We start from the raw sequence: 12,215 nt of genomic DNA on the forward strand, positions 1-12,215 counted from the left end.
TGATCTCGGCTCACTGCAACTTCTGCCTCCTGGGTTCAAGCAATTCTCCTGCCTCAGCCTACTGAGTAGTAGGATTACAGGCATATGCCACCATGCCCAGCTAAATTTGTGTTTTTAGTAGAGATGGGATTTCGTGGTGGCCAGGCTGGGATTACAGGTGTGAGCCACCACCCCGGCCTATTTTCAGGTATTTTTGTTTAAATTTCATAATGGTAAAATAAATGATTTTTGAAATAGCTGAAGTTGTTTTCATAGAGTCTTTGGTTATAGGAATATTTAACTATAAAAATATATTAAGTAAAATCTAGACTGTGTCAAGTTTTATTCAGTTGTCACTAGTAGAATATATTTCTCTTTTAATTCTTTATACAGTATGAATAACTCCAGTTTAAAACACTGGTATTTTAATGAGTTTAATTTGTACTGTTCTATATTATGATATCTATTTTTCTTCTGGCTGTGGTTTAGTTTTCAAATTTTTTGATGTCCATTTTAATTTTTAGAAATAAAAGCTTAAAAGTATAAGAGGAAATAAATTTTAGTTTGATACTTATCTTGTTGAAATTATAGTACCTGTGAAATGGTGGTAATAATCTGATTCTTTATTTTACTTTATTTCGATTGTAGGTAAGGAGCATTTATAAAATTTAGTTGCTTAGATTTATACAAATCCTTTTATTACCATTTATTAACTGTTTGTTGTTTTAGGACCTGATCCCAACCTTGAAGAAAGTCCTAAAAGAAAAAAATTTACATATGAGGAATTAAGGAATAAGAACAGAGAGTCATATGAAGTATCTTTAACCCAAAAGACTGACCCCTCAGTCAGGCCTATGCATGAAAGAGTGCCAAAAAAAGAAGGTATGATAGTTTAGTCTGAATCACTTTACTGATTAGGATTGGAAACTAAAGCATTACTTTAAAACGGTACTATAAAAAATTAATTATATTAATATGTGATTTAACTCTTTAAGCAATTAACCAAAGTAAAATATTTTTTTAAAGAGTAGTTACTTTACAATTATCTGTTCTTCCATTTTTAAGGTATTCCAAAGGCTATTTTGTGTTAGAAAATAATGAAGTCCAGGCCAGGGATGGTGTCTCATGCCTGAAATCCCAGCACTTTGGGAGGCCAAGACGGTTGGATCACTTGAGGCCAGGAATTGGAAACCATCCTGGCCAACATGGTGAAACCCCGTCTCTACTGAAAATACAGAAATTAGCTAGGCATGGTGGTACCCGCTTATAATCCTAGCTACTCAGGAGGCTGAGACGGGAGAATTGCTTGAACCCAGGAGGCGGAAGTTGCAGTGAACCGACATCATGCCACTGTACTCCAGCCTGGATGACAGAACGAGACTCTATCTCAAAAGAATAAAGAAAATAATGAAGTCCAAATAGTAAGACTTAAGGCAGCAAGATGAATTTTGTAACACAGGGTAGAGATTATATACTCATTTGACTGTTTTCCTCTTGTAACAAGTCTCCTTGGAGATCTGATATTCTTATTTTCCTAATGATATCCCTATCACACAAATCACTGTGGTGACCTGAGGTTGGCATTGCTCTGTAATGTACCAGTTGTGGCCTAAGCACAGAATGATTGAGTAATGAGATTGATTTTCTTGTACATTTGGATTTTTTTCATTCTGATTTTTTTTTTTTTTTGAGATGGTTTCACTCTGTCACCCAGGCTGGAATGCAGTGATGTAATCATGGCTTACTACAAGCTTGACCTCCTGGGTTCAAGCAATCCTACCTCAGCCTCCCGAGTAGCTGGGATCATAGGTGTATGCTACCATGCCTGGCTAATGTAAAAAAAAAGTTTTGGTACAGTGGGTATCTCCCTATGTTGCCCAGGCTAGTCTCAAATTCCTGGGCTCAAGCAATCCTTTCACTTTAGCCACTGGAATTATAGGTGGGAGCCACTGTGCCTGACCTTTCTTGTACGTTTGTGAAATTGAAAAAGCAGCTTCTAAGGTATTTCCAAAAAAGGAATTTAATCTTTTTAAAAAACAAACAAAAACTGTACTTTAAAAAAATGTGAATTTTTAAATCCTGATTTCTTTTAAGTCTTTTTGGAATAGCTGTACATCAGCCAAAGTAAATTTTTTGATACATATTTACCTCTAAAGGAAGAGGGTATTTGAATAGGGTTTTATAGCTATTTCAGTATAAGATTTTATGATTTTCTCTTAAGGAATTTCAGAGTATGTGCCATTGTTTCAAGGTTTTCTATTTACTTTAAAAATAGAAGGAAAGAATAGGTCTTTGGTACCATCTAGAAGGTCATATGCCACAAAGAAGGCAAAAATACATAAAAGTCCTTAGTATGGCCTGGTGCAATGGCTCACTCGTGTAATGGCTCACTCGTGTAATCCCAGCACTTTGGGAGGCCGAGGTGAATGGATCATGAGGTCAGGAGTTCAGGACCAGCCTGGCCAAGATGGGGAAACCTCATCTCTACTGAAAATACAAAAATTAGCTGGGCGTGGTGGTAGGTGCATGTGATCCCAGCTACTCAGGAGGCTGAGGCAGGGAATTGCTTGAACCCAGGAGGTGGAGATTGCAGTGAACCAAGATCAAGTGACTGTACTACAGCCTGTGCGACAGAGTGAGATTTTGTCTCCAAAAAAAAAAAAAAAGGTCCTTAGTATTTGTTTTGGTCATTTTTTAGAGCGAATTTTATTTTTAATTATTCGCAGTTGCTTCATTTGGAGTTCTGTTTTTATAACAATGATAGATAATATCTGTGTCATATTACTGATGTAAAAAAAATCTACCTTTGAAATAAATTAGTAATCTACCATACTTTTGAATGTTTGTCATCAAACAACATTTAGTGTAAACTATGCATCTAGTGGCGGTTGCTCTATAATACGTTAAGACTTTGGTACTTTGTTCTGCTTATTAATTTGAGGATATAGATTGTAAGCTCTGTGAGGACAGAGTTATATTTTTCTCATTTTTGTAATTTTTTCTATTATTGTCCGAATAGCATAGTACCTTACACTGTATCAGAAATTGAGTATTTTGGTTTAGGCTTCTATAGTAATAGAGGTTAAGAAAAGGAAATTTGGTAGACCTTTAGCATTTGCTGGATTTTGACATTTGTGAATTTTGACTGTGAAGTCTTTAAGTTGTATTACATGACAAAATAATGTGAAATGATACTTTTTTGGTAAAACTGGTTTATAGGCCGGGCGCGGTGGCTCAAGCCTGTAATCCCAGCACTTTGGGAGGCCGAGGCGGGTGGATCACGAGGTCAAGAGATCGAGACCATCCTGGTCAACATGGTGAAACCCCGTCTCTACTAAAATTACAAAAAAAAAATTAGCTGGGCATGGTAGTGCGTGCCTGTAATCCCAGCTACTCAGGAGGCTGAGGCAGGAGAATTGCCTGAACCCAGGAGGCGGAGGTTGCGGTGAGCCGAGATTGCGCCATTGCACTCCAGCCTGGGTAACAAGAGCGAAACTCCGTCTCAAAAAAAAAAACAAAAAAAAAAAAAAAAAAAAAAAACTGGTTTATATAGTGAGCTTTATATAATATATAATTGTGCTTTATATAATTTAAAGACTTATTTTGAAATAGTTTCAGTGATTTTCTAAAATATCATTGAAATTAGTACAGGGTAGGTTCACAGGGTCAGAAAGTGTCACTTAAAGTTTCACCTTTAGCTTTTGTGGTTGATATTTATCTAATTAGAAATTAAGATTCAGAAATTAAAAAAATTCAAGCACATAGTCCATTAGCTGCCAGAGCAGTGTCACCACACATCCTTTACCTTCTAGAAAACCATATACCATATACTTAGGAGGGAATGAGGAGCAAGGGGAAAAGGCAAAATGTGAAGGATAAGGATATGTAATGTCTTAGTAGAATAATGAAATAATTTTCACTTCATGTATTCCCTGAAAAGGGTCCACACTGTGATAACTGCTGCTTTATATGGTTACGATTACTCACAGACAGGCTATGTGGAAGAAGAGCCAAAAAGTAAAGGAGTAGAAAAGACAGTGAAGCATGTTTCAAAATGTAAAATGTAGAGTACCAGTGAAATGTAGTATATTTTCTTCTCATAGTAGTGTTTACAGCCCTGAGAGAGAAGATTGAATTAATCACAACTTGAAGACTTGACCATTTCTACTGCTGTATTTTTTGTGAAAAACAAAAATTTAAATGTTTGTTTTATTATTGTTTCCCACTAATTTTTTTGCATATGTCTTAATATGTGCCACACTTACTTAGGTAGTACGGTAAAGATGTAAAGGTACCCAGGCTTTTGATCTAAACAGACCTGTACTCAAATCTCAGTTCTTCTCATTAGGGCTTGTACCTTGGGCAAGTTACTAATCTGTTTTCCCCCCATTAAAATGAGGATTGTGTTTAGAAGTTTGTTATGAGGATCAACTATTTATGTAAAATTCTAGTTACAATACATATGTCCAACCCCAAGTTCACAAAAGTCTGGCCATCCCCTTTTTGTAATTATAATTTGATTCTCATCTGCTTTTATTCAAATGAGAGAGAAACATAACTTTTCATCATAGCAACAAACTTAATGTTTTTCACTTATTATTGTTTGGAATCATCAATTATTTGTGCTTTTTTCCTAGTCAAAGTAAACAAATATGGAGATACTTGGGATGAGTGAAAAATTACATCATTGGACCTACTGAAGAAGTTTCAATATCCAGTTTCATCTAGGTGGTCATGAATACCTGCATGCTTTGAGCTCAGCAGCAGTCTTCATAAACACATTTAAAACAAAATCCTGGGTTTTTTGTGGTTTGACTTCTGTGGTGTTTTTAAAAAACACAGATTTTTAGTGTTAATGTGTAAATGTACTCACCTTGGGGATTCATTTGAATGATGGTATTTTACCATGATTGTATACAGTTTGTGAAATTGTTGCAAGGGCAAATATACTCTTATAAAACCATCAAGAGATTACAATGCTCTAGAATCAGCATATATGAATATAAATGATAGCTGCATGTTGAGTTGGGGTGGGGGGAAGCAAGCATAATTTTTAAGTGTGAAGCTTTACATCAAGAAATTATTGAAAAGCTTTATTTCTCCAGTATTTTCTGTATTATCTTAATGTTTATGACAAATAAAATGTAAAGGAACATGCAACAGCCCTCACCTTCCTTGATTTTATGGTTTTATTGTTTGCAATTATTGATGTAGTTTTTAAGTTAGTTAAAATCATGTAGGTATAGGAAATAAAGTCATCTATAATATTTAACAATATATGCCTGTAATCCCAGCTCTTTGGGAGGCTGAAGTGGGAGAATTGCTTGAGTCCAAGAGTTCGAGACAAGCCTGGACAACAAAGTGAGACCCTGTGCTTACAAAAAATAAAAATTAACTGGCGATGGTGTCGTGTGCCTGTAGTCCTAGTTACTCAAGAGGCTGAGTTGGGAGGGTCACTTGAGCCCATCGGTTCTAGGTTTCAGTGAGCTATGATCACACAACTGTACTCCAGCCTATGCGACAGAGTGAGACCCTGTGTCTAAAAAAATATAATCAATGTGATTTATGTAGATAAATTGATACATAGTAAATACACTGATTTACTTGCCAAATGGCACCAGACTCAACATTGCTGGGAAATCTTAGCTGGATCATTAGGCACATTTTCTATTTTTGGTCACCACAGGTAACAGTTTTGCTAAACTTTACTTTTTATAAAGGGTCTCTTCCAGCTTCCAATAACATTTTCCTCCCTCTGACATCTCAGTTGGAAGCCCTTTGGGCTTCTGCTACTGTTACCCTCGAGGCCCTTTATGATTTTACTAGCAATCTCAAAATCCTGGCAACTTCCATCTGCTACTTGGTCCCAAAGTTAATGCCATATGTTTTAGGTTCTTGTTATGGCAGGACCTCACTTTCAGCTATGAAATTTCTTTTAAAAATATTATTTTTGGGGGTACACAGGAATATGTATGGGTTACATGAAATTTTTGATACAGGCATGCAATGTGTAATCACATGAGGATAAATGGGATATCCATGTGTTACAAACAATCCAATTACACTCTTAGTTTCTTTAAAATGTATATAGATTTTTTTTTACTGCAGTCACCCTGTCGTGCTAGCAAATACTAGATCTTACTCTATTTTTTTGTACCAATTAACCATACCCACTGCACCCATCTGTCTCACTCCCCACCCACTACCCTTCCCAGACTCGTAACCATCCTACTGTCTGTCGCCATGACTTCAATTATTTTAATTTTTAGCCCCCATAAATAAGTGAGAACATGTAAAGTTTGTCTTTCTGTGCCTGGCTTATTTCATTTAACTAAATGACCTCGAGTTTCACCATGTTGTTGCAAGTGACAAGATCTTACCCTTTTTTATGGCTGAATTGTACTCCATTGAGTACATGTACTACATTTTGTTTATCCATTCATCTGTTGTGGGATACTTGGGTTGTTTCCAAATCTTGGCTATGGTGAATAGTGTTGCAGTAAACATGGGAGTTCAGGTATCTCTGACATACTGATTTCCTTTCTTTTGTGTATATACCTAGCAGTGGGATTGCTGGATTATATGGTAGCTCTCTCTCTCTTTTTTTTTTAGTTTTTCAAGGACCTCCAAACTGTTCTCCATCATAGTTGTAATAATTTACATTCCCACCAACAGTATATGAAGGTTCCCTTTTCTCCACATCCTCACCAGCATTTCTTATTGCCTATCTTTTGGATAAAAGCCATTTTAACTGACAGGAGAGGATATGTCATTATAGTTCTGATTTGCATTTCACTAATAATAATGTTGAGCACTTTTTCATATACCTATTTGCCATTCGTATGTCTTCTTTTGAGAAATGTCTATTCAGAGCTTTTGCCCATTCTAATATTACTTTATTCTTTTTTTTTCTTCTTTTTATTGAAACAGGGTCTCACTATGTTGCCCAGGCTGGTCTCAAACACTTGAGCTCAAGTGCTCTGCCCACCTCGGCCTCCTGAAGTTCTGGGGTTACAGATGTGAGCCACTGCACCTGGCCTATTGTTTCAAACCTCAGCATCCATGAGAGGATGCCCATTTTTAAATTGGATTATTAGATTTTTTCCTACTGAGTTGTTTGTGTTCCTTTTATGTTCTGGTTATTAATCCTTTGTCAGATGGATAGTTTGCAAATATTTTCTCCCATTCTATGGGTTGTCTTTTCACTTTGTTGATTATTTCCTTTGCTATGGAGAAACTTTTTAACTTAATGTGATACCATTTGTCCATTTCACATTGGTTACCTGTACCTGTGGGATATTACTGAAGAAATCTTTACTCAGTCCAATGTCCTAGAGTGTTCCATAGGCTGAGGCCTTAGATTTAACTCTTTAATTCATATTGATCTGACTTCTGTATATGGTGAGAGACGGGTCTAGTGTCATTCTTCTGCATATGGATATCCAGTTTTCCCAGAACCATTTGTTGAAGAGACTGTCCTTTCCCCATTATATGTTCTTGGCACCTTTGTTGAAAATTGAGTGGACTGTAGATATATGCTTTTGTTTTTGGGTTATCTGTTATGTTCTACTGGTGTATGTGTCTGTTTTTATGCCAGTACTGTGCTGTTTTGGTTACTATAGCTCTGTAGTATAACTTGAAGTCAGGCAATGTGATTCCTCCAGTATTGTGGTTTTTTTGTTTTTGTTTGGTTTGTTTTGTTTTTAGAATAGCTTTGGCTATTCTGGGTCTTTTGTGGTTCTATATAAACTTTAGGAATTTTTTTTTTCTATTTCTGTGAAGAATGTCACTGGTATTTTGATAGAGATTGCATTGAATCTGTAGATTGCTTTGGAAAGTATGGACATCTTAACAATGTTGATTGTCTAATCCATGAACATTGGAATATTTTTCTTTTTCTTTTTTTTTTTTTGAGTCGGAGTTTCGCTTTTGTTACCCAGGCTGGAGTGCAATGGCGCGATCTCTGCTCACCGCAACCTCCGTCTCCTGGGTTCAGGCAATTCTCCTGCCTCAGCCTCCTGAGTAGCTGGGATTACAGGCATGTGCCTCCATGCCCAGCTAATTTTTTGTATTTTTAGTAGAGACGGGGTTTCACCATGTTGACCAGGATGATCTTGATCTCTTGACCTCGTGATCCGCCCGCCTTGGCCTCCCAAAGTGCTGGGATTACAGGCGTGAGCCACCGCTCCTGGCCCCGGAATATTTTTCTATATTTTTATATCCTCTTCAATTTCTTTTTCATTTTTTTCAATTTTTATTTATTATTATTATTATTTTTTTGAGATAGAGTCTTGCTCTGTTTCTCAGGCTGGAGTGCAGTGGCATGGTCTTGGCTCATTGCAACTTCCACCTCCCAAGTTCAAGCAATTCTCATGCCTCAACCACTAGAGTAGCTGGGATTACAGGCATGTGCCACCAAGCCTAATTTTGTGTTTTTAGTACAGACAGGGTTTCACCACATTGGCCGGGCTGGTCTTATAAGTGATCTGTCCACCTCAACCTCCCAAAGTGCTGGGATTATAGGTGTGAGCCACCACACCGAGCCCTGTTCAGTTTCTTGCATTAATGTTTTCATTGTAGAGATCTGTTGCTGTTTTTTATCTTCTTCTTTTGAGACAGCATCTCACTGTCATCCAGGCTGGAGTGCAGTGAAACAATCATAGTGTACTGCAGCCTCAAACTCCAAGGCTCAAGTGATCCTCTCACCTCCAGCCTCCCAAATAGCTAGAACTACAGGTATACACCACCATGCCCAGCTAATTTTTAAATTTTTTGCGGGGATAGGTTCTTACCACATTGTCCAGGCTGGTCTCAAACTCCTGGCCTCAAGCAATCCTCCTGCCTCCATCTCCCAAAATGCTAGGATTATAGATGTGAGCCACCATGCCTGACCCTCTTTCACTTCTTTGGTTAATTCTTAGGTATTTTGTTTTCTTTGTAGCTATCGTAAGTGGGATTACTTTTTTTTTTCCCGATTATTCTCTGTCAGAATGTAAAAATACTACTGATTTTTGTATGTTGATTTCATATCCTGCAACTTTACTGAATTCATTTATCAGTTCTAATAGTGTTTTGGTTGAGTCTTTCGATTTTTCCAAATACAAGATCATATCATCTGCAAACAAGGATAATTTGACTTCTTCCTTTCCAATTTGGATACTCTTTATTTCTTTCTCCTGTCCAGTTGCTCTGGTGAGGACTTCCAGTACTACACTGAATAACAGTGATGAAAGTGAACATCCTTGTCATGTTCCAGATCTTAGAGGAAAGGCTTTCAGCTTTTCCCATTCTATATGATACTAACTATATGTCTGTGTATATGGCTTTTAATGTGTGAAGGTACATTCCTTCTATACCCAGTTTTTTGGGGTCTTTGTCACGAAGGGATGTTGAATTTTGACCAACACTTTTTCAGCATGAGTTGAAATGATCATATGGTTTTTGTCCTTCGTTTTATTGATATATGATGTATCACATTGATCTGTTGAACTATCCTTGCATCCCTGGGATAAATCCCATTTGGTCATAATGATCGTTTTAATGTGTTGTTAAATTCGGTTCGCTAGTATTTTTTCATTAATATTTATCAGCAATACTTTCATGTAGGTTTTTTTATGTATCTTTGTCTGGTTTTGGTATCATGGCAATACTGGCCTCATAGAATGAGTTTGGAAGTATTTCTTCCTCTATTTTTTGGAGTATTTTGAGTAAGGTGGATATTAGTTCTTCTTTAGATGTTTGGCAGAATCCCCTAGATGTTTTCTTGTTCCACATGACCTGCTGTTTGAGGCTGAGGGGGGAAGCCAGTGGAATATATTTCTATCTGAAAAAAAAAAAAAATGGTTTGGCAGAATTCAGCAGTGAAGCCCTTGGGTCTCGGGCTTTTCTTTGCTGGGAGGTTTTTATTACAGCTTCAGTCTCATTGCTTGTTATCCCTGTGTTCAGGTCTTGGATTTCTTCATGGTTCAATCTTGGTAGTTGTGTATGTGTCTAGAAATTTATGTATATCCTCTAGATTTTCCAGTATCTGGTTATCACTGCTGGTTATTCAGGGCCCAAGGGCTTTTTAGTCAGCAGGTGAAGGATCCTGCCAGGACTGGTTCCTTCCCTTCAAGGCAGTGGGTTCCCTTCTGTCCCCGGGTGTGTCTAGAAATATAATCCAGGAGCTAAGTCCTGGAATGGGGGCCTCCCGACTCTGACTGGTCCCCTATTCTACTGTGGCTGAGCTGGTATCCAAGATGCAAGACAAAAGTTCTTTTGAATCTTCCCTCTCTTCTCCTCAAGCAGAAGGAAGGTGTCTCTTTTGGAGCCACTAGCTGTGCTGCCTGGGATTGGGGAGGGGTGGCAAAAGCACTCTTAGCTGCTTTGCTGATATCTCAGTAGTTGCCCTTCCCCATCATCTGCTGGCTCCAAACACAGCTTAGCACTAAGACTTGCCTTGGAGTTGCAGTCCTTGTGGCCTACACTGTCTTTCAAGTTTATTTAGGATTTCAGAGCACTTCAGCCCATGGTGGCAAGGCTTGCTGGAACTCCGCTGGGACGGACGATTCCCTTCTGGCTAGGGATGGTCTAAATGCTAGCTCCATGGGCAGGCATCAGCTGAGTTCAGCCAATTCCTGCTGTGACAGGGCAGCTCTGAGTTTAATGCAACGTCTCACAATTATGCTCTCTGTCTCCCAAGCACACAGATTCTCTCTCTGTGCCATGCAGGTGGTTCAGGAGGATAGGAGACAGGTGGCATTAGCAATTCAAGACTATCGTCCTTCTTCAGTGCCTCTTTCAGTGATACGAAGTTAAAACAAGGTACTATGAGTACTCACCTGATTTTTGGTTCTTTTGAAGGTGGTTTTTTGTGTGTAGATAGTTGTGACATTTGGTGTTCCTGTGGTGAGAGGATGATCAACGAGCCTTCTATTCTGTCATCTTGCTCTGCTCTCCTACCAAATTTTTGCATTAGGATTTTATAGAAAAGCAGAACTGCTATCAATGATCTAGAATAAGGGATTTACTACAGGGATCAGACCTTAGGCAACTGCTGATGGATCAGCCTATGGGCTATTGCTTTCGTGTCTAGTACTGGGCATGTTTTTCTTATGCCCATGATAGAAACAGAAATGGAAACAGAACAGCCCTCTTTAAGCCTAAGTTTGGAGTTTCAGCACACCTTCATTTTGGGCTCATATTTTGCCTAAAATCATATCCACAAGCTGAAGGTCAAGAAGATAGGTAAGTATGCCCCCATTCTCAGTAGGAAGGTAAGGCAAGATTGCATAACAAAAGGCATGGATGTAGGAGAGGTAAGTGTTAATAATGAGGGCCAGTAACAATCAACTATGCAATCTAATTACGTATTCTTAGATTTCATTAATAGTGATAGTAGTAATAACTAACATCCATTGAATGGTTACTCTGAGCCAGGCACTGTTCTAAATAATTTATAAGTATCAGCCCATTTAATTATCATGAGAAACCTATCGGGTAAGTCTAATATTTCCATTTTACAGATGAGGAAGCTGAGTCCTGGAGCAGATAAATAATCCAAAGTCAAGTAGGTAGTAAGTAGTAAAGCCTGGATTTGAAGCGCAGGGCCAGATGCAGAGCCCCTCTTGCTAACAGTTCCAGTGACTAAAGCAAAAATGATAATAATCCTGCCCTTTAATGAACTGGTCTATTTTTTGGAGTCTTTGTGTATGAGGACACCACAAACCAAAAGCTGCCCCAAGACCAGGTTATGACTGGGCTGGAAACCCACTCCAATGGTGAATAAAACTAGGGCCCTTTAGTCAAATTCCAGGGAGCGTGCTTTCCAATATTTCAAGGCTATTTTGTGAAAGAGGAAGGAGAATTGTATTTTGTAGCCACAGGCAAATTACAGGTTTAAGCTGACAAGCATTTATGAAATGCCCATATCTGCACGTATACTGCTTGAGGATTCAGAGATAAGATAAAATGAGTACATTTTCTGTCTTGGAGGACTTTTCAGTGTAGAACAGGAGGGAAGCAAACTTGGGCTCCCTGTAAGACTCTCTGAAGACTTTAAGCTGGGCAGTGTACTGGGTTACATTGCAGAGTGGTAGTTGTCCTTCCCTTGGAAGTACATATGTGGCTCCTGAAATCTCGCCTCCCAGGGCAGTGCAGGGGGGACTTCCACAGTGAGTGCTGTGGGGGTTGGATTGGATCCCAGCCAAGAACTGATGATGAGAATATAAGCTCCAGGAGAATAAGATTTTGCTGGT

The 12,215-nt window shown here is 38.3% G+C and overlaps 1 protein-coding gene across 7 annotated transcripts in view; it reads left to right on the forward strand.

Annotated features, from left to right (window-relative positions):
* OCIAD1 (OCIA domain containing 1) overlaps nucleotides 1-5,139 on the forward strand; it is a 29,535-nt gene extending 24,396 nt beyond the window's left edge. For 4 of the 7 annotated variants that reach the window (XM_012441068.3, XM_012441069.3, XM_012441070.3 and 1 more), the window contains 2 exons: nucleotides 709-861; nucleotides 4,617-5,139. In XM_012441068.3, coding sequence (XP_012296491.1) covers nucleotides 709-861; nucleotides 4,617-4,654 — 191 coding nt within the window. In that variant the 3' untranslated portion in view covers nucleotides 4,655-5,139. Of the gene's footprint in view, nucleotides 1-708; nucleotides 862-1,044; nucleotides 2,812-4,616 lie in introns of those variants that run through there. The other 3 variants (XM_012441075.3, XM_012441073.3, XM_012441071.2) reach the window with 2 other exon arrangements.
* The last annotated feature ends 7,076 nt before the right edge of the window (nucleotides 5,140-12,215 follow it).

The sequence above is a fragment of the Aotus nancymaae genome, unplaced genomic scaffold (assembly GCF_030222135.1).
Source record: "Aotus nancymaae isolate 86718 unplaced genomic scaffold, 86718_ANA_hifiasm-v0.15.2.pri h1tg000006l, whole genome shotgun sequence".
In the NCBI taxonomy this organism is placed as follows: domain Eukaryota; kingdom Metazoa; phylum Chordata; class Mammalia; order Primates; family Aotidae; genus Aotus; species Aotus nancymaae.